Raw genomic sequence first — 23019 nt, forward strand, 5'->3', positions numbered from 1 at the left:
GGCAACCTTATAAAAAGAGGACATTTGGACACACAGACACACCAGGAATGCACACACACAGAAAGGACACAGCAAGAGAATGGCCATCTGCAAGCCAAGGAGAGAGGTTTCAGGGAAAAAAAATTTGCTGACACTTTGACTTTGGACGTGTAACTTTCAGGAGTGTGAGAAAACAAATTTCTGTTGGTTAAGCCACCCAGTTCATGTATTTCGTTATGGCAGCCTGAGCCCATAACTCCTACAAGGACACGCACACTCAACATCACTAAAAGGTTTAAGACATCTCTCTGTCTTCCACTGGGGAAACTCATTTTTGCCACTGCTGACTCTCCTTACACAGGAACACTAAAGCATCCCTAGTCTGGTGTCAAAATCCTCTATACAGAGATACATTCTGCTTAAGCAGACAAACTGAATGTTTCAAGCTGTCCTTTTCCCGCAGTTGTTTATGAAGCTTCATGAGTGCCTCTAGACACATAAAAAGTACTGCGGTTAAGAGGCTTGGATACGATGCAGACCTAGAGAATGGCTGCTAGACAATCACCACAATTCATGCAGAGTCAAGATATCTTTACAAGGAAAACTCCCCCACGTAGAATTTTTAAGAAAAATTAAGCTCTCGGGGCTAGGGCATTATGGTAAAAAGTTCCTTTCCCCCACCTCCAGAAATGTAAAATACAATTTGAGGAAAGAAATCAAATATAAAACAACAACAAAAAATAATCTTAAAACTTGAAAAATCTATAGACAATTCAATAGGTCCTTTCTATTGCAATACTGCTTTCTGTATCAGAGAAATATAAGATTTTCCTTAATTTCAATACATATGATTCAGCTTTACATTATTAACAAGGCATTCTGTTAACTAAATGCCATGTATGAGTTTGAGATCCTGCTTTTTGTAGACATGATGAAATATTTTACTTAAAAATGAGAAGAGATTTAAACATATTCTTCTGGCAGAGACTCGAACAATAAAAGAACTGAAGTCAGGTGGTGCATACAACTTAAGATCACGAGGCAAAGTGTGATATTATTGAGTTCACAGGAGTGGACCACATGGAGTGAAAGGATGATGGCACATTACTATATACCTGAGACTAGAGGGCAGTGGTGGGCACACTATGGGTTATGGGCCAATTCTGGCCATGCCATTTGATCTCCAAAGTCTATGGCTGCTTTAAGCTACTACGGAGTTGAGTGGTTGTGACAGAGCCCTGATGGCCTGCAAAGCCAAAAATATTTACTACCTGCTTTAAACAGAAAACATTTGCCTAACCCTTCTACTGGTGATCGAACCAAACAAATGCATTTTGATAGAATAAGGAATTTCGATGCCTCATTCCAAAAAGCACCTTCCACAGCAATTCTCTGGGTCTATCTGAGAGACTAGAATACAGGCCAGTCGCACCCTGGCCTAGGCCAGTGAGAAAATCCTCACACATTTCAGCATGTCTTTGAATACCCTGGGTTGGGAGGAATATAATTGCTGATCCCTGAAGAATCAGGAAATACCTGTTTTTAACCCAATCTCGGGCCTTGTGGTAGGACTTCCCTTATATGGCATTTATGGCCACCAGGTGGCCGGTAAGCTGGTCCTTGACATTAGTCCTCCTTTTCTGTGTCTGGGGTGGAGAGGATCAAAGCCAGCCACCACAGCTCCTCCCCTCCATCAGTGACTACATTGTCACCTCCTTACTCTAGCTATGCTAATTATAACATTTGCAGAAATTAAAGAATAAAACAAACCAAACAAAAAGTCGGCCTATCATCCATAAAAGTTTAGGAAGTCTTGCCTAAAATGGCAGGCACATTGTCTCCTCAACATTATGTGCTCAGAAATCTGCTGAACAAGCAAAACACATAACACGCAAACCCAGCTGTTCATACATTTCACCACCCAAGCTTCCAGGCCCAGCTCACTCAGGTCTGTTCTCATGGAGAGAACGAAGAGTGAGCTGAACAGAAGAGAATGGAGTGAGTTGCCCAGTTTGAAGCAGTCAAGGTTTTGCCTTTGCCTCTGAGTCTCTCTCCTGCTTTTGTGGTCCCTTCAGCTTCCTGGGTCCTGTCTCAGAGGCCTCCTTCCGTTCCTGTAGAGTTACCTATGGTTTATGTGGACATAGGACCTAGAACCTCACCTTGGCCTCAGGCAATGTTTCCCTTGAGTTCTATAATTTACCTGGGTTATCTTTGATGGCTTGAAATCCTATGCTTTGCTCAAATTTTCCCCTCACATTCCATTGTTCCCCTCCTCTCCTAGGCCTGAAGTCTGATACAATCTGGACTCACACAGAGCATTCCACGCAAAGGGGGCCTGGGATGCTATTTGTGAAATTTTGTAAGACATGCTCATCTTTCCTTTCCAGATGTACCTATTATAGTGATTATGAGTCATTAACTAAAACCCATGAATAGCTCACCCCTCCCTCCAACCCGCCCCTTCTTTTTCAGCCCCTTCTTTCCCAGCTCCTGTCTAGTCTTCCTCTCTTTCTTCTCCAGCCCTAGCTGTTTGACTCTCGGGCTTCCTTTGCACTAAGATAATTACCTTCGGGGAATAGCTCTACGACGCTCAGATGGACCTGATGAGATGCAGACTCTCTGAGGATTCGTTTTTCCTTAGCTCGGTTTATTAATAGGCACAGGTTTGACATTACCTGAAATAAGGGTGCTTTTTGGTGTGTTTTTTTAAGGGTGCTTTTTGGTGTGTTTTTTAAGTATACAAGGAGACATTCATTTTTGTTCCTCATGGAAGGAAGTAGGGCAAATATCAAGGCCCAATATTTTTGCCTTTCATCAAAAAATTTATTTTCACCACAGACTCAGAGCCTCTTAAGTAGACCAGAATTTATCACCACAGTCAGTCCTAGAGAGGAAAATGCCGATGAGTGGGAGCAAAGCACACAAAGGCCCAAATTTGGCTTGACATCCTCATTTTAAAAAATGACCCCCTGTGGGATTTTTGTCTGAAAATGGGCTATGAGAAAGAAACCATTTCAACAGTACATGTTAACAGGTTTTTGTTTTTTTATTAGTGTTTAACAAATGCACTGAAAGCAAGTTGCCAGTTGAACCTCGGACTCCAATGATTTTCTTGCTGACACATGGCTTTGACTTAGGGGAACAGATCAGATAGATAATATAATCATAGTTAATTCCATGTTTATAATTGTGCCTTTGATCTATAGAGTGTGAAGTGCTTTGCCAACATCAGCTTACTGATCTTCCTTACCACCTTCTGTGACATGTATGAAGCTGCTTTTATCCCCTCACTTCACTGAGAAGCTAAGAAGTGAAATGTCTAAAATCATCAGCTTGCAATGATGGAGTCGGGAAGAGAGCCTACCACCCACGAATCCTGTCTAATTCAGTTTCCTGACTATTAGGATGCAGCTGCTTCAACAGGGATTCATTAAGCAGCTTAGCTCTTGGCTTCTCCTCTCCAAATGAATGACCAGAGGTAAAGGCAAGGGCTATGTGAAAATTTCACTCTGATGTGACATTAATTTTAATACCTAGCATCACATTTTTAGTTCTTTTCCTCCACTGCATTTCAGTTTCTTGAGTACCTAAGAAAGAGACTTTTTTATACAAAGACTCAGAGAGTATACACAGTAATTGTATATATAATTAAGTTTTTCGTGGGTGAGTATTTGAGGTTTGTATGGGAATAGAAGCTGCTCAAGTGTAAATAAAATTATAAAAACTGATAGTAATTGTGTAGAAGTATTTCTTGATAATTAACAGTGGTGAGCTTTCTAGAAAGATTCAAGTTAGACTGCCTAAGTTTCTTTGATAATGTTCCAACAGGGGTCATAAAAGTAGCCAAGCACTGTGAGTTCTGTTCAATCAAGAGTTCTGAAATATGCAACTGTTGCTCATCAAAATAATCTTAAATACCCCAAATTTTCTATTTCTTCATCTTTTTCTGAAAGCTTTCTTTCAAGTTCAGCTTTAGTATCTGAGAGTTCAAGCTGGAAATGAAGATTCTTGCTTTCATTACATTTCAGAGTTCCCTGAAATACTATGTAATAAAGAGGTAATATGCAAATTGAGCCTCATGCCCTCATAAGATGGCTGCCTGTAACCAGGCTGGCAGGGGGTTAGTGAGGGACAACCAAACAACTGAACAGTAGGCTGCATGGGATGACCAGGCCGGCAAAGGAGGCAGTTGGGGGTGACCAGGCCAGCGTGGGGGGGGGGGCAGTTTTGGGAAACCAGGCCAACGGGTATGGGGAGCAGTTGGGGATGACCTGGCCAGCAGTGGGGGGGCAGTTAGGGGCGACCAGGCCAGAAGGGGGCCAGTTAGGGGCAATCAGGCCAGCATGCAGAGGCAGTGAGGGACGATCAGGCTGGCAGGGGGTGGCAGTTAGGGACAACCAGGCAGGCAGGCAGGTGAGCAATTAGGAGCCAGTGGTCCGGGATTGTGAGAGGAATGTCTGACTGCCAGTTTAGGCCCAACCCCTGGGATCGGGCCTAAACCAGCAGTCGGACATCCCCCAAGGGGTCCTGGATTAGAGAGAGTGCAGGCTGGGCTAAGGGCTCAACCCCCCGCCCCCCAGTGCATGAATTTCGTGAACCAGGTCTCTAGTATATAAATAAAAAGCACTAAATTAAGTCCACTTTGGACAATTTTTTTTTCTTTATAAAAGGTATGTCACTAAGGTAGCTCTTTAGAGTTTCTGAGAAAGATCTAAGTTCAAATCAGGTCCCTTAAGTTGGGAACAGGATGAAACAGGGGTGAGTTTTGTCTGTTCATGTGGTGTTGGGCAGTTAGACAGACATGAGCAGAGCAAGGAGGATGGGCCAAGTACAGGTCACCAGGGTGGAAAGCCCCAGGTACCTAGCAATGGGGAAACCTGGGAAAACAAGGACTTTACCCCCAAGGTAACCTTTCCTCCCCCAGCATATCTCTGGTCAGGCAGTTTAGACCCCTGACCTTTCATATGTTGGTCATGGGGTTTGAACTCTCCCCTGACTGCCTCCCCTGGCATGTTGCAGTCATATGGGTTAGACCCTCTTGCAGGGGGAACAAACAAGGGCCAAGAGAATAGCCCTTAAGCATTAAGCCCCCAAAACAGTGAGGTTCTGACCCACATCAAATACATCTGTGCCTCAGCTGTGTTTCACCTCCAGGCCCAGAAAAGCAGCAAACCAGACAAGACACTGACTCTGCTGCCTCAGGACCAGCTGCATTGACTAATAGCCCCTGCCCTGGAACTGACCAATCTGTGGAGACACACCTGGAAAACTGATGAATAATCTATTGGGATCCTTCCCAGAGGTCTGCAAGATGACAACCCCAGTGCAGCTCTCTCTACAGAGCACACCTAGGCTTTCCCCTCCCTGTGCCAGCCAATACTACCCCCCGCCTCTCCTGGGCACTTATTCCTTGCCTCTCTCTGTTCCCTAAATTCCAAGGGCCTTTCTTTTGTCTCTGGAATTCATTTCCTAAAGCACCCCTCCACCTTTTTTTTTTTTTTTTTTTTTTTTTTCTGTAGCTCACTTCTTCTACCTCTGTGACTTTCTAAATAAACTTTCTTTTATAGTTTGAGTCCTGGCTCTGAATTCTTTCTTAGCCGAAACTCAAGTACTGAGGTCCGGTCCGGCTCCACCAGTGTAACACCTGGTGCCGTTGCACTGCTAACAATGTCACTTAATAGCTCTGACATTCTTAGGGTTTTCAGCTGTAGTTCAAGAACTAGAGTTCTAAAGCATTTTTAAAATAGAAAACTCCAATCTTGTCTATGACTCTGTTTAAACCTTTAAATTTATTACTCGACTTTTTATAATGTATTCCATCTTTGGGATGAATCAATAAACGTATCAAACTGGCACAAGAATTCCACCTGGAATCTTTTAATTCTGGATATCACAGAGGGATAGAGAAAAAGTTGAAAGCATTCAGAGAGCAAGAAACAGAATAGTGCCCAAATACTGTGATATGCAGAATAACAAAGAAATTTAGGATGCATTTGACACATACATTCAGTGTGAGCCATTCATTATCACCATAATTATTACTACTACTTCATATGAATTGCTTTGGCAGGTAGGGAGATCTCCTAGTCCTCTGAATATTTAAAGATAAGGCAATTATTACCAGAGTTATTATAAAGGTCATTCAAGTTTTAAAATGTGGGCTTGATTATATTTTTAAAGCCTGTTCTTAAAAATGTATGTAAAGACAAAAAAGCACTTGGGTAATACTGAGGGAGGTGTTTATAAAGGGTACAGGGGCCCTGGCCAGTGAGGTTCAGTTGGTTGAGCATTGTTCTGTGCACTGAAAGGTCGCTGGTTCAATTCCCGGTCAAGGCACATGTCCAGGTTGCAGGTTTGGTCCCTGGTGGAGGTGTGTGCAGGAGGCAACCAATCCATGTTTCTCTCTTGCTTCAACGTTTCTCTCTCCTTGCCTATCTCTTCCTCTCTCTATAAAATCAATAAAAACATATATTTTTAAATAGGGCACAAGGGGTGATGACAATCTATGGTCAGTTAACAATTGGCAGACATTCCTGAGAGAAGGAATAATTTTTATGGTAGTCTTTTGTAAGGAGTGATTAGCATATACCACAAAGAGTAAAAAGTAAAACTGAGTAGAAGTTTCAAAACAAAAATAAGAAAGATGTTGGAAATTTTAATATGGCTAAGGTCTTGCTGCTCTTCTCTGAACACTACCTTCAATATAAAAGAAAACAGATAAAAAACACTTGGATAGCAATTTCCTCCTAGGGAATGGTACCCTTTCTTTCTTCGGGGGAAAGTGCCACCTCTCACCCTCCAGATTGCACTGAGAAAGTGAATCTTTGTAGGAGGTGACCTGGGATAATTTGAGTTTTGTGACTTCAGAGATAATCTGATAAAGTTTCTCATAAAGGCTCACCCAGGAAAATAAATAACCCAATTTTACAAATACATGTCCAAGTTGATGAAGTATTTATGGATGTGGCTGAAGACAAAGCTTGAGAAAATGTGAATAGAATAGAATGCCATCTAGTGGTACTAAATGGTATGAGTGCTATGGCCTTGGTAGTCTCACCTTTGATGGTAGTCAGTTTAATATGCCAAGATGTCTATATGTTCTACAGGACTACCGGTACTGCTGACCAATTATATGTCTCATTAGATTGTCGTGGTGCTTGAAACTTCTACCATAGAAATTACTTCTTTGGGTTAAGGTGGTAGCTTTAGAAAATTCCTAGCTAGAATGCCCAGAGAGCCAGCTGAAGGGAATAAGTAAATGAAACAAGGTTTACCAATTTTACAAGAACAGCTTTGCTAGGGAACTCCGCACTGCTAATTGCAAGGATTCTGTATAAGATGTAGGCGACTTTGGGAAAACAATTATGCATAAAAAGGCAAAAGCTGTGTCAAGTGCTGTCCACTTGACAACTCTACACGCAAGGGTAATAAATATGAACACAGCTTCTGTCTGGCAGGGTTCTCACAGAAATGTAGTGGTGAGATAAATGCAGTACACACTGCTTGGCACAAAGCAGTGCTCTGGAGACTAATTTTCCACAATCACACTTCCAAACGGCCCTGACTAAACTGACTGCTGTGTCTTCTAAAAAAAATCATTGTTTCTGTTGGAGGGTGAGTGGGGGTAGGGTGCGTTTAAATGGGAGTGGGTGCTCATTCTAAGGGTGGGTCAAGCAAATGAAATTCAACTGTTAGAAAGGAGGTATTGCAGCTCTAATTAACTACTTAATGACTGTGACAGGGTAACTACCTTTTTAGTTCACCCCCTTTGACAAACGTTCTTCTCAGCAGTCCTTTCAATCACACTGTGCTTCTTGAGTTCAGGCCAAAATCAGAGTTTTCCTGAACTTTTAATCCATGCCACTGAAAATATTCCTGTCAAACAGCCCACACAAAATGAGCTTTCAGAAACAAATTACCTAAATTTTTATGGGGGGGGGGGGGAGAAGTGTTTTGATTGATTTTGTTTAGAGAGGAGAAAGTGTGAGGATATTTATTTTCAACATTCAACAAATATTTACTGAACCTCTACTACACAGGAGGCGATATTCTAGGTCAGTTCTTCCCAAATGTTAATGTGCACATGAAACACCAAGGGATCTGGTTAAAATCCAGATTCTGATTCAACAGAGCCTGGGAAAGGCCTGACTGTCCAAACGTCCAGTAAGCCCCTCCCCTTCCCCCGATGATGCCCATTTTGACGTTTGAGTATGAGGGTCTACGCACTGGGTATGCCTACCATGTTGTTAACAGGTGAATAAGTGTCACTGTGTTGTTGTTGTTGCTGGAATGCAGACCTTCTGCTTTATTGCAATGATAAAAATCTTCTTTACTACCTGAAGGTAATACCTGCTTCTTCCAGCACCACCTGGACTTCAGTCTTCTCTTGTTCAATCTCTTAACCTTTTCCATTTCACTTAACTTCTTGTTTTCTTCTCTCAGCTGATTTGTCAGATTAGAAATCTCTTCTGAAAGGGAAAAATAAAAGAGCAAAATTAAAGGAACTGTGGTATGCAGCTAGACAGATGTGAGCAGAGCAAGGATGATGGTACAGGTACAGAAGGTCACCTAGGTGGAAAGTCCTAGGTGCCCAGTAACGGACAATTGTAAGGTGGGACCTTGCCCCTAGGGTGACCTTTCCTCCCCCAGCAAATCGCTGTTCATTCTATTGGACCCCCCTGACCTTTCCTCTCTAGAGATAACATCTAGGCCTCAGTTGTATTTCAGCTCCAGGCCCAGAAAAGCAGCAAAACCAGACAATGAAACCAAAGTTGACCTCAGGACCAACTGCTTTGAATAATGGCACCAGTCAATCAATCAGTGGAGACCACAACCCTGGTAGGACATACCTGGAAAGCTGCTGAATATTCCACTGAGATCTTCCCCTGGGACCTCCCCTAAAATCTTCTTAAAACCCATTAGGAGGAAGACGCAGGGCGCTCTCTCTCCTGGGAGCCTGACAGAGCCTTTCCCACTCCTTTCCCTTTCCCCTATGCCTGTCACCATTACCCTCCTCACTTCTAAGCTCCAAGGGCCCTTCGTTTGCTTCTGTAACTTGTTTTCTGAGCCTATTTCTTCTACCACTCACTTCTTCTACCTCTGTGACTTTCCAAATAAATGTTCTCTTATAGTTTGAGTCTTTTTTTTAATTTTTTATTGTTTAAAGTATTACATATTGTAGTACATATATCTCCTTTTTTGTTCCCCCATTGACCTTCCCCCAGCCTCCCCTACCCCTTGTCACATGCCCTCATCCTCCCACACCCAGTGTCTTGTGTCCATTGGTTGTGCTTATAGGCATGCATACAAGTCCTTTGGTTGATCTCTTTCCCCTCCTCCCCAACACTTCCCAGCCTTCCCGCTGTAATTTGACAATCTGTTTGGTGCTTTACTGCCTCTGTATCTATCTTTTTGTTCATCAGGTTATAATGTTCTTTATTTTCCATAAATGAGTGAGATCATGTGGTATTTTTCTTTCATTGCCTGGCTTATTTCACTTAACATAATGCTCTCCAGGTCCATCCATGCTGCTGCAAATGGTAAGAATTCCTTCTTTTTATAGCAGCATAGTATTCCATTATGTGGATGTACCATAGTTTTTTAATCCACTCATCTGCTGATGGGCATTTAGGCTGTTTCCAAATCTTAGCTATGGTGAATTGTGCTGCGATGAACATAGGGGTGCATATATCCTTTCTGATTGGTGTTTCTAGTTTCTTGGGATATATTCCTAGAAGAGGGATCACTGGGTCAAATGGGAGTTCCATTTTTAGTTTTTTGAGGAAACTCCATACTGTTCTCCACAGTGGCTGCACCAGTCTGCATTCCCACCAGCAGTGCACGAGGGTTCCTTTTTCTCTGCATCCTCACCAGCACTTGTCATTTGTTGATTTGTTGATGATTGCCATTCTGACAGGTGTGAGATGGTACTGCATTGTCATTTTGATTTGCATCTCTCGGATAATTAGTGACTTTGAGCATGTTTTCATATGTCTCTTGGCCTTCCTTCTGTCTTCTTATGAAAAGATTCTATTTAAGTCTGTTGCCCATTTTTTTATTGGATCATTTATCTTCCTTTTATTAAGTTGTATAAGTTCCCTGTAGATGTTGTAGATTAAACCTTTATCAGTGATAATATTTGCAAATATGTTCTCCCATACAGTGGACTTGCTTATTGTTTTGTTGATGGTTTCTTTTGCTGTGCAAAAGCTTTTTATTTTGATGTAGTCCCATTTGTTTATTTTCTCTTTAGTTTCCATTGCCCTAGGAGCGGTATCGGTGAAGAAATTGCTTTGGCATATGTCTGAGATTTCTCTGCCTGTGGATTCCTCTAGTATTTTTATGGTTTCCCATATTATGTTTAAGTCCTTTATCCATTTTGAGTTTATTTTTGTGTATGGGGTAAGTTGGTGATCTAGTTTCATTTTTTTGCATCTATCTGTCCAATTTTCCCAACACCATTTATTGAAGAGACTGTCTTGAATCCATTGTATGTTCATGCCTCCTTTGTCAAATATTAATTGAGCATAGTGGTTTGGGTCGATATCTGATTCTCTATTCTATCCCATTGGTCTATATGGATGTTCTTGTGCCAGTACCGGGCTGTTTTGAGAACAGTGGCCTTGTAATACAGCTTGAAATCTGGTATTGAGACCCCACCTACTTTGTTCTTCTTTCTCATGATTGCTGAGGCTATTCGGGGTCTTTTTTTATTCCAGATGAATTTCTGGAGAGTTCTTTCTAGGTCTGTGAAATATGCCATTGGTATTTTAATGGGGAGTGCATTGAATCTATAGATTGCTTTGGGTAGTATGGACATTTTAATGATGTTGATTCTACCAATCCATGAACATGGTATGTTCTTCCATCTGTTTACGTCTTCCTCTATCTCTTTTTTCAGTGTCCTGTAGTTTTCCACGTATAGGTCTTTTACCTCCTTGGTTAAGTTTATTCCTAGGTATCTTAATTTTTTTGGTGCGATGGTAAACGGGATTGCTTTTTTAGTCTCTCTTTCTGTAAGTTCACTTTTGGTGTATAGAAATGCCATAGATTTCTTGGCATTAATTTTGTATCCTGCTACATTGCCGAATTCATTTATTAAGCCTAATAGTTTTTTGATGGAGTCTTTCGGGTTTTTTTATGTACAATATCATGTCATCTGCAAATAAGGACAGCTTTACTTCTTCTTTTCCAATTTGGATGCCTTTTATTTCTTCTTCTTGTCTAATTGCAATGGCTAATAGTTCCAGCACTATGTCGAACAGAAGTGGTGAGAGTGGGCATCCCTGTCTTATTCCTATTCTTAGGGGAAATGGTTTTAGTTTTTGCCCATTGAGTATGATGTTGGCTGTGGGTTTTTCATATAGGGCTTTTATTATGTTGAGGTGTGATCCTTCTATTCCCACTTTGCTGAGAGTTTTTATCAAGAAAGGGTGTTGGATTTTGTCAAATGCTTTTTCTGCATCAATTGATATGACTATGTGATTTTTATCTTTCAATTTGTTTATGTGATGTATCACGTTTATTGATTTGCAGATATTGTACCATCCTTGCATCCCTGGGATAAATCCTACTTGGTCATGGTGTATGATCTTTCTGATGTACTGCTGGAACCGATTTGCTAGAATTTTGTTGAGGATTTTGACATCTATGTTCATGAGGGATATTGGCCTGTAATTCTCTTTCATTGTGTTGTCTTTATCTGGTTTTGGTATTAGGGTGATGCTGGCTTCATAGAATGAGCTTGAAAGCATTCCTTCCTCTTGAATTTTTTGGAAAAGTCTGAGGAGGATAGGTTTTAATTCTTCCTTGAATGTTTGGTAAAACTCCCCTGTGAAGCCGTCTGTCCCCGGGCTTTGTTTGCTGGAAGCTTTTTGATGACTGCTTCAATTTCTTCCATAGTTATTGGCCTAGTTTGAGTCTTGTCTCTGAATTCTTTCCTAGCCAGTACTCAAGAACCATGGTTGCTGAACCAAGGTTTGGTCTGACCCCAGGGGTCTAAAACCTGGTGCCATTCTCAAACTGTGGCAAACAGAACCAGTCTCAGACCCATGATATCAAGCTAAGAAGACTGTTCTCAGAGACCCACTGGGACTGTTATGCCATCCTTGGTAACTTGATGTCAAGGCCACCACCGGTATATAAGGGACCTTTGAATTAGGAAAAGGCATCTCTTTCTTCATTTGCCAGAAAGTTGCCTACAGTGAGTATAGTGCTTCTTACAGGTTTGTGCATTGAACACCTGCACAGTTTCATAGGGTGGTCCTTCTGGCTGGAGCAATACCAGGTTCTGCCTGGCGGTGCTCAAAATACAGACCCGGAATCCCTATACTTCCAGTGTCGGTGCTTAGCTATCAACACCAGTGACTGCTATTTTGTCAACTGCCGCTCAACACCAAGGTGGGTTTCTCAAGCATAAGCTGGGTCACTGTCTGCCAGAAGTTAATGTAATAAGCCAGGTAGACCAAAGAATCTGAAGGAGCTCGGGTCTTGAGGGTCCGTGGCTAGCCTCTCATGAACACAAGCCTTTGACAGAGTAAGGCATCCAAACCTCCACCCCCGATACTGTCATTGTCAGTTCTGCTTCTTTGAGGAGGAAGCCTCAAATACCTAAGAGGTGTGGAGAAGGGCCAAATAGCTCTTGGAATTACCCACAGTCCAGGGGCAGTAGAAGGAGCTTAAGAGCTTGCCTCTCCTCTGGTTCTGAGATCCTGGGCTGTGGTATGATGTGAGAATTTTAAACAGTTACAAAACAAACCAACTGGATAGCAATTCTCGTGTGAATAATAAATCCTTCTATGGTAAGCTCTTTCCAGAAGAAGTGATCCCAAGGTTCTCTACTGACCATACCTTAGAATCACTTGGAGATCTTTTGAAACAGGCCTCTGTCCAAATCCCACCCAGATCAAGCAGCACTCACCTCACCTGGGAACTTGTTAGAAATGCAAATTCTCAGACCCCCTCCTAGACCTAATGAATCAAAAATTCAACCAACTGTTTTAACAAGCCCTCCAGGTGATTCCAATACAGCTTAAGTTTTCTAACTACTGTTCCAGCACCTCTCAGAAACCCAGTCAGTGACCTGGTCATGGATATAGGTCAACATAGAAAGCAAGTTTTATTCATGCCTCCAATAGTAATGAACTTGCTCCCAGGGCGTCTCAGGATTTTGATGCACATCACAGTTGGTATTGGTGTAAGCTGGCAGCCTCTTTCAAGGGCTGCTTGGCGTTATCTCAAAATTTAAAAATTCACTCCTTTAACCTAGCCTCTTTCATTTCTAGGACTCCATCCCACCGAAATATTTTTACATGTCCACAAGTATATGAACAGGGGTGTATAATATAGAAGTATTTGTAATTATTTGTAATTGTGAAAAACTATATTGAAAATGAATAGGAGAAACCAAGATGGCGGCATAGGTAAGCACCTAAACTGCTGCCTTGCACAACAATTTCAAAACTACAACTAAAAGACAGAACGGACACCATCCAGAACCACAGGAAAGCTGGCTGAGTGAAAATTCTACAACTAGAAGGAAAGAGAAAAGCTCACAGAGAATTGGAGGTACGGCAAAAGGTCTTTGTGCGCGCAGAGAGGAAGGGTGGCTGAGAGCCTGGCTGACTTTCTCTGGCGGAAGGGGGAAGGAAGCCCCCGACCACACTGAACCCCAGTTCTGACTGCACTGAACCCCAGTCCCGGGCGAAATCCCATGGACCCAGGCTCATACAGGGGGAGTCTGGACTGTCAGGTAGAGAGAAAGGCACCCGGAGACTCGGAGACCCGGGGGAGACCCGGGGGAGCCCCGGCAGGCAGGGGACTGGAGGCATGCGCGCCAGTGTGTACAAAGGCTGCGGAGGTTGCCACAGGCTTTCCCTAGCAGAAGGGAGTAGGAAGCTCCTGATTGCACTGAACCCCAGTTCTGACTGCACTGAACCCCAGTTCCAGGCGAGCCCCTGGGGACCCACGCTCTTGTGGGGGGAATCTGGACTCTCGGGCGGAGACTCAGGAGCCGGGGAAGGCAGAGGTCTGGAGGCGCACGCGCGCAAGGGCAAGGCTGACTGGAAGCCAAGACTCTCTGCTCCGCCCTGAGACTCCACCCCATCCAAGCTGAGCACAGAGGCTATTGCAATTTGGCAAGTCTAATCCTATAAGGCTGTCTCCAGCACCGAACTTCTGCCAGCATAGACACAGCTGATCCTCACGGCCAACTGGCCTGGAGGTCAATTCCTCCCAGTGATACCAACAACAATCAAGACTTAACTACAACAAGGCTGTACACACAGTCCACAAAGGGGTGCACCAAGAGTGTCCACCTCAGGTTAACTGGGGAGGCCGACCCACTGGGCCATATAGGAAAACTAGCACACAAATCTACCCTACCAACTCAGGGAAGCAGTGAAAATGCGGCGTCAAAGAAACAGATCACAAACGAAAGAAATGGAGGAAAACAAACGACTGGATATAGAATTCAAAACCACGGTTATAAGGCTTTTCAAGAATATCCTAGAAAAGGCCAATAAATATAACGAGACCCTTGAAGATATGAAAAAGGACCAACTAGAAATTAAACATACACTGACAGAAATAAAAAATATTATACAGAGACCCAACAACAGACTAGAGGAACACAAGAATCAAGTCAAAGAATTGAAATACAAAGAAGCAAAAAACACTCAACCGAAAAAGCAAAAGGAAAAAAAAATCCAAAAAGTTGAAGATAGTGTAAGAAGCCTCTGGGACAACTTCAAGCGAACCAACATCAGAATTATGGGGGTGCCAGAAGAAGAGAGAGAGCAAGATACTGAAAACCTATTTGAAAAAATAATGACTGAAAACTTCCCCCACCTGGTGAAAGAAATAGACTTACAAGTCCAGGAAGCGCACAGAACCCCAAACAAAAGAAATTCAAAGAGGACCACACCAAGACACAGCATAATTAAAATGCCAAGAGCAAATGACAAAGAGAGAATATTAAAAGCAGCAAGAGAAAAACAGTTAATTGGCAGTGGATCTTACTCACCATGCCGACTGTCAGCGTGAAGCGCGATTTGCTCTTCCAAGCCCTCGGCCGGACCTACACTGATGAAGAATTTGATGAACTATGTTTTGAATTTGGTTTGGAACTTGATGAAATCACTTCTGAGAAGGAAATTATAAGTAAGGAACAAGGTAATGAAAAGGCAGAGGGGGCATCTGATGTTATTCTTTACAAAATTGACGTCCCTGCCAATAGATATGATCTCCTATGTCTGGAGGGATTGGTTCGAGGACTTCAAGTCTTTAAAGAAAGGATAAAGGCTCCAGTATATAAACGGGTAATGCCTAATGGAGAAATCCAGAAATTGATCATCACAGAAGAGACAGCTAAAATACGCCCTTACGCTGTAGCAGCAGTTCTCCGAAATATAAAGTTTACTAAAGATCGCTATGACAGCTTCATTGAACTTCAAGAGAAGTTGCATCAGAACATTTGCAGGAAAAGAGCGTTGGTTGCTATCGGTACCCATGATTTGGACACTTTGTCAGGCCCATTTACTTACACTGCGAAGCGACCTTCAGATATCAGATTCAAACCTCTAAATAAGACAAAGGAGTATACAGCCTGTGAACTGATGAATATATACAAGACTGACAATCATCTTAAACATTACTTACATATCATTGAAAATAAGCCCCTGTACCCAGTTATCTATGATAGCAATGGTGTCGTCCTATCAATGCCTCCAATCATCAATGGAAACCATTCCAAAATAACAGTAAATACTAGAAATGTATTTATCGAATGCACAGGAACTGACTTTACTAAGGCAAAAATAGTTCTTGATATCATTGTCACCATGTTCAGTGAATATTGTGAGAATCAATTTACGGTTGAAGCAGCTGAGGTAATTTTTCCTAATGGAAAATCATATACCTTTCCAGAACTGGCTTACCGAAAGGAGATGGTGAGAGCTGAACTAATTAACAAAAAAGTTGGAATCAGAGAAACACCAGAAAATATTGCTAAGCTTTTGACTAGGATGTTCTTAAAGTCAGAAGTCATTGGCGATGGGAATCAGATTGAGATTGAAATCCCTCCAACCAGAGCTGACGTTATCCATGCATGTGATATTGTAGAAGATGCAGCTATTGCCTATGGATATAACAACATTCAGATGGCTCTCCCGAAAACATACACCATAGCTAATCAATTTCCCCTTAACAAGCTCACGGAACTTCTAAGACATGACATGGCAGCTGCTGGCTTCACTGAAGCACTTACGTTTGCTCTGTGCTCCCAGGAAGATATTGCTGATAAACTTGGTTTGGATATCTCTGCAACAAAAGCAGTCCATATAAGCAATCCTAAAACAGCTGAGTTTCAGGTGGCGCGCACTACCCTTCTTCCTGGCCTCCTAAAGACCATAGCAGCGAATCGGAAGATGCCTCTTCCTCTGAAACTGTTTGAAATCTCTGACATTGTAGTAAAAGATTCTAGCAGAGATGTAGGTGCAAGAAACTACAGGCACCTTTGTGCTGTTTATTACAACAAGAATCCTGGGTTTGAGAAAATCCACGGGCTACTGGACAGAATTATGCAGCTGCTTGATGTGCCTCCCGGTGAAAAGAAGAGAGGATATGTGATCAAAGCATCAGAAGGCCCTGCTTTCTTCCCTGGGCGATGTGCTGAGGTCTTTGCCAGGGGTCAGAGCGTTGGCAAGCTGGGTGTCCTTCATCCTGATGTTATCACCAAATTTGAGCTGAACATGCCCTGCTCCGCCCTGGAAATCAACATTGAGCCCTTTCTGTGAAGATGGGTCCCTGTGGTGTGGTTCTCTCTCTGAGTGTCCCTTTCTCCTCCCCTGGTATCTTTTAGTAGTCCCCACCAGGAAGGTTGAATAAAGCAGAAAGCACTGTCTACTCTTTGGGTAGGTACCACCCATTCTCCGCATCAGGCCACTCACGCAAACACGAATGTGGTGTTTGGGTGAAGCTTCATTGTTTGGTAAAAGCCCGGTGGTGCCAGAGGCATGCTCGAGCAGAGGGTGGGATCTGTTCTGGAAACCAAAGACGTTCCTCAGACATGAGAGCTAGGCTCCATAGGCAGTAACTACTGCTGCGGAGCATGGCCCATTCTCCCCAGCCATGAGACAGGATGGTTGATTAGAACGCACATTGAATGAGTGCGATGTAGCAGAGGGTGTTCGAGTTTTCATTTTCTACATTTGACTTGTGTTCTTCTTGGGGAACAATAACAGCATTTTTAGAAAACCTTTAGAAGCAGTGACGATGGTCCAGTAGTATAACCTCTGAAATCACTTTAAAGTGAAGCACAAATATACAACACAAATATTCAAAATATGTGAGCATACGTAGGTATTTTTACTTTGATACTCAAGAGTTAGAGGACACGCAACACAGACCTGTCTGCTGGCAGAGTTAAAAAGGACATGTGGATATTGTTGCACTGTGAACATTAGGAAGCAGTGAAAACCATTATTGCCCTGGGCCATACATTTTACTGTAATCACTATTATAAAATCAGGGTTTTAAATACTTAATTGAGCTACTAGTTTCTGTCTTATTTTATAGGGAGGTATTAGATCTCTGAAGTTAAGCTTCTGCCAGTATCCTCCTCCCATTGCAGGATACTTTAAGAATTCTGCAGTAGGTACCATCTATTAAAAAAAAGCTGGAGCTAATGTTGGAGAAAAGTGCTCAATTACTATTGATATGAATCACAACAAAATGTAAAACTTGAAAGTTAGGTGGAAATAGCCAAGAAAGATAGACTAGAATTACGTTTATGGCATTTTTGCTGAGGCTATTTCTAAGAAAAAACACAATGAATTACTACCTCGAATGAGGACAGTAATGTCCAACTTGCAAGATTTGTGAACACAGACTTCCACCTATTCCTTCCAATTCTGTTGTTTGCAGATCCTTACAACATGTTAAAAATGAGATATGCTCATAAAAAATAATGCTTGTCAGCAGGTTTGTATCCAGCATACATAGATTTCTTACAACTTAATATAATGACAACTCAATTTTTAAAAAAATGGACAAAAGATTTGAAAAGACATTTCCCCAAAGAAGATAAAAGGAATAAACACATGAAAAGATGCTCATCAGGCAAATGCAAATAAAAAATCACAATACAAATTGAAAAAAAAAAAAAAAAAAAAAAAAAAAAAAAAAGAAAAACAGTTAATTACCTACAAGGGAGCACCCATACGATTGTCAGCTGATTTCTCAACAGAAATTATGCAGGCCAGACGGGAGTGGCAAGAAGTTTTCAAAGTGATGAATAGCAAGAACCTACAACCAAGATTACTCTACCCAGCAAAGCTAACATTCAGAATTGAAGGGCAGATAAAGAGCTTCACAGATAAGAAAAAGCTAAAGGAGTTCATCACCACCAAACCAGGATTACATGAAATGCTGAAGGGTATTCTTTAAGAAGAGGAGGAAGAAGAAAAAAGTAAAGAGAAAAATTATGAACAACAAATACATATCTATCAACAAGTGAACCTAAAAATCAAGTGAATTAAAAACCTGAGGAACAGAATAATCTGGTGAATATAATAGAATCAGGGGCATAGAAAGGGAGTGGACTGATAATTCTCAGGGGGAAAAGGGTATGGGGGTGTTCAGGAAGAGACTGGACAAAAATCATACACCTATGGATGAGGACAGTCGCGGGGAGGTAACAGCAGAAGGTGGGGTGGGAACCGGGTGGAGGGGAGCTGTGGGGGGAAAAAGGAGAAACAATTGTAATAATCTGAATAAAGATTTATTTTTTTTTAAAAAAGAAAATGAATAAAGGCTACTTAAGTAAGCATTAGTCACCCTCATAAAACACTATGTAACTATAGACAATCCCGTGGTAGGTCGAGATGCAAAGAATCACAGGCACACAGGAAGGTGACACAGGCAGGACTTAAGTGTGTACATGCCAGATGCAAGCTCAGATCTGCTATTTGTTGACTGTGATTTTGGACCAGTTCTTATACTTATGTGACTCAATACAGTCTGCATTTTACAGATTAAAAAAAAAACTGACACATGAGACTGTTCTGAGAACTAAATAATAAATAATTGTATATAAAACAGTGCCTGGCATGTAGTTTAGGCTATAAAAAAATATTGAAAATTAGAAAATATATTGATAAATGAAAAAATAAAAGGTGTAGGATAATGTGTAAATTGAGTAAAAAAAATGCATGGATATATGCATGGAAAATCTTAGTAAGGCTGTGGATATAAAAAGAAATCCATAATTGTGGCTTCCTTTACATAATAAAATTGGGAGCTAAAGATAGAAAAGTATTCTTATTTTTAGAATAAAAATAATATCTGTAGTAAAAAAATTTTAAGTAAGAAAAATTGAAAAAGTTAAAACCTGAGTGGGAACACGCCAGTGTTGAAGTGTCAGCCTATGGAGGACAGCCTTACCCTTGCAGCCTGGGCTCCCCCGGAGGTCCTTGCTCCTGCTCTGGCTCCAAGCCCGGCTCAGACCCTGTAGGGACTAGTTCTCCCTCTGGAGGGGCTCCTGGCTCACAGTGCTCTCCTCACAACTGTGCCTGAGCTTGGGAGCTCGGTTCTGAGGGCCCGGCCTCCTCCTGAGAGGCATCCAGCTTTGCTTGAGATTCCTCAAGCCTCTGCCTCCAGCCATCCAGGCATTTGTCAAAGTGCTGCTGCTTCTGGTCCAACACGGCTGCTGTGGAGCAGGCCTTCCCCAGATCCCACAGGCGTCCCCCAGGTCGAGCTGCAGGCAGTGCCTGGCCCTCTCCAGGGAGTCATTTCTGGCATTGGCCACCCCCAAGGCTCCAGCAGCCTCCTGCAACCTAATCACCAGCTTCTTCCTAAGAGGGAGACCCAAATGGCAAATGAAGCCACAATCCTAACGAGCTCATCCAGTTTGTACTTGACTAAAGATAGCACGTGGGGATAAAATCAGGTGGCTTAATAGTATGAAGCAGAAGCAGCTTGTGTCTGAAAATGACCTCCTTGTGCTTATAGAACCCAGATGTCTCCTGACCACCATCCTCCCACTCCTGTGTCCATGTGTCCTTTATTTCCCCTACCCCTTTCCAACCTGGACTTGGAACTGGGGATCTCTGAGTTCCTGTAAGTATTTGCTCACCCTAAACCTTAAATAAGCAGCAAAGCATACTGAGGACTTCATAAGAAACGGGAGAAAGAGAAAGATTGTACTGAATACTCCACCAACAGTAAGCAACTATTAAACATCCTTAGGCACATCCAGTCTCTAAAGAGCTCCTTGGCTATGTTGCTTCCAGAGAACATCTGTTGGCTCTCTCCTGCTCATTCTCTCTCCCTCTTATGCAGCTCCTAAATGGGCCCAATTTATCTCTTTTCTCTGAATGTCTTTTCTATCTCAGCTCCTCTGCCCAAATTTATACATCCCAATCCATCCAACTGTTAAGCTCATTTAATAGATTCCACTGCTCTTAGGCGGTACCTCAGCCCCTATCTGCATCTCCTGAGATGGGGTGGTTTATTAAGGTGCCTCTTCCACAATCTAGAGCTATGGGGCTTTTGAATGGATGAAATGTGTTCTCCTGCTCACATTTCCTGCATATACTTCTTAGATGAAAGACATTAAGTACCATAGCTTCTTCTCATCTGTTTTGTTTTTAATTTTTTATTGAATTTATTGGGGTGACATTGGTTACTCGGCTACTGTTATTAAACAGAAAAAGGCCCTCGGGAATTCGCATGTGCCACACAACTAGCCCAATAGAGCATGTCGTCACAATGCCCCTTCTAGGTGGAATCCTACAAAAACCAGTCTGTGCTCAACATCCAGGAAGGAGCTGGGCTCTCACAACTTTTCTTGGTTACTGCTTTCTAAGTCACCTCATGTCTTTGCTTCATTTTCCTGAACTGTGAAGAGGAGATTCTGATGGACTGCATAATGACCATGAACAATACTGCACTGTACACTAGAAAGCTGCCATAAGAGTAGAGCTTCAGTGTTCTCACCATAACAACACAACAGACAGTAATCATGTGGGGTGAGAATGGGTTAACTAACCTTATTGTGGCAAAGATTTTGCAGTATGTACATGTCATCATATTGTATATCTCACACTTACACAATGTTAGATGTCAAATATATCTCAAACTAGAGGCCCAGTGCACAAAATTTGTGCACTGGAGGGGTATCCCTCAGCCCAGTCTGCACTGTCACCAATCTGGGACCCCTTGGGGGGTGTCCAACTGCAGGATTGGGCCTAAACCGGCAGTCAGACATCCCTCTCACAATCCAGGACTGCTGGCTCCTAACCACCTGCTTGCCTGCCTGCTTGCCTGATTGGCCCTAACTGCTTCTGCCTGCCAGCCTGATCACCCCCCAACCACTCCCCTGGTGGCCCGATTAACACCTAACTGCTCCCCTGCTAGCCTGATCATCCCCAACCGCCCTCCCCTGCTAGCTTGGTCGCCCCCAACTGCCCTCCCCTGCCGGCCTGGTTGCCCCCAATTGTCCTCCCCTGTTGACCTGGTCACCCCCAACTGCCCTTTCCTGCTGGCCTGATTGCCCCCACTGTCCTCCCCTGCCAGCCCATTTGCCCCCAACTGCCCTCCCCTGCCGGCCTGATCACCCACAACAACCCTCCTCTGCTGGCCATCTTGTGGTGGCCATCTTGTGGCAGCCATCTTGTGATGATGTGGGGGCGGCCATCTTGTGACAACATGGGGGCAGTCATCTTGTGATGCATTAGGGCGCAAGGGCCACCTAGACTTTTATTAGTATAGATAAAGCTGAAAAAAGAAGATGTTTTACCCCACCTAAAACAGGAGTCAAAATAATTACATGTATTGACCTTCCCTCCTTGCCTCTCACTCTGACAGCTCCCAGGTGTGCTGAACAGGAGTGAGGAACAGAGGAACAATGTGGAGAGGGGAGTGAGTTGGGTGAGGGAGAGCCCCTGGCCAGCTGCCAGAAGATCCCACCTGGAGGAAGCCCAAGTGTCCCTTGAATTTCATCCAAGAAGTGGGCGCCTGGGTCTGAGTGCCTGGGTTAGCAATAATTACTGGAGCTTGTCCTACATGTTACCCAGAGGAGGACAACCATTTGCCTCCTGTGCTCCTGCTCCTGCCCACCCCCTCCTCTACCCCCCAGCCCCCCAGTGGTGCCCCGCTCTGGAAGGGGAGCTCTAGAATGAAAAGCAAGAAAGGTGTTGCTGCTTCTGGCAGTGAGACTGAGGATGATGATAGCATGGACATCCCCCTGGACCTTTCCTCTCCTGCTGGCTCAGGCAAGAGAAGAAAAGGGGCAATCTGCCCAAGGAATTTGTGCAGGTTCTCCGAGATTGATTGTATGAGCACTGATACAATGCCTATCCCTCAGAGCAAGAAAAAGCATTGCTGTCCCAGCAAACACATCTATCTACACTATAAGTCTGTAAGTGGTTCATCAACGCCCGCCAAAGGCTCCTCCCTGACATGCTGAGAAAGGATGGCAAAGATCCAAATCAGTTCACAATTTCCCGCTGTGGGGCCAAGATATCTGAAGTGAGCTCTGTGGAGTCAGAAATGTGCATCAAAAACTTAATGCCGTCTCTAGAGGGGAGCCCATTTCATTCCTGTACTGCTGGACCAAACCCAGCCCTAAGGAGGCTGCTGTCCCCTAAGCCATCATCTCCAGGATCCATTCTGGCTTGTCCATCAGTGATCTGTCATCCCACTGTGACTGCATTGAAAGCTGTGCCTTTCTATCAGCCAGATATATATAGCAGATAGCAGCCAGCAACTTTACAGACATCTCCTTCATGTACCCAGAGGACACATGTAAATCTGGACCAAGCACAAATACACAAAGTGGTCTCTTCAACACTCCTCCCCCTACTCCACCAGACCTCAACCAGGATTTTAGTGGATTTCAGCTTCTAGTGGATGTTGCACTCAAATGGGCTGCAGAAATGAAGCTTCAGGCAAAACTTACAGCTTAACCCTTTTCAAGCAAAACAGTTCGAACAAATGTTATGATTGCTGGGGTGGTGGCAAGAAATAAATTGCATTATTTTA

General features: G+C 43.0%; 2 protein-coding genes and 1 pseudogene across 3 annotated transcripts in view; 2 read left to right on the top strand and 1 right to left on the bottom strand.

The window, feature by feature from the left end:
* MYH15 (myosin heavy chain 15) overlaps positions 1-23019 on the bottom strand; it is a gene marked incomplete at both ends in the record, with an annotated part of 148811 nt that overhangs the window by 22165 nt on the left and 103627 nt on the right. Inside the window, 6 exon segments of the mRNA XM_080654673.1 lie at positions 3898-4021; positions 8329-8376; positions 8379-8447; positions 16244-16296; positions 19540-19717; positions 19720-19829. Of these exon segments, the coding sequence (XP_080510799.1) occupies positions 3898-4021; positions 8329-8376; positions 8379-8447; positions 16244-16296; positions 19540-19717; positions 19720-19829 (582 nt within the window).
* LOC308242493 (phenylalanine--tRNA ligase beta subunit) lies at positions 14998-18081 on the top strand. Its single transcript, XM_080656949.1, has one exon. It carries the CDS (start codon positions 15003-15005, stop codon positions 16770-16772), a length of 1770 nt encoding a protein of 589 aa, XP_080513075.1. The 5' UTR covers positions 14998-15002; the 3' UTR covers positions 16773-18081.
* LOC308242494 (homeobox protein TGIF1-like) lies at positions 22154-22943 on the top strand (annotated as a pseudogene). The gene has a single exon. The product of its transcript is annotated as a homeobox protein TGIF1-like (transcript).

This window comes from Plecotus auritus (assembly GCF_963455305.1).
Source record: "Plecotus auritus genome assembly, chromosome: 2".
Taxonomy (NCBI): Eukaryota; Metazoa; Chordata; class Mammalia; order Chiroptera; family Vespertilionidae; genus Plecotus; species Plecotus auritus.

Coding starts and splice junctions, on each gene's coding strand:
- LOC308242493 (XM_080656949.1), top strand. CDS start 15,003: ATGCCGACTGTCAGCGTGAAGCGCGATTTGCTCTTCCAAGCCCTCGGC.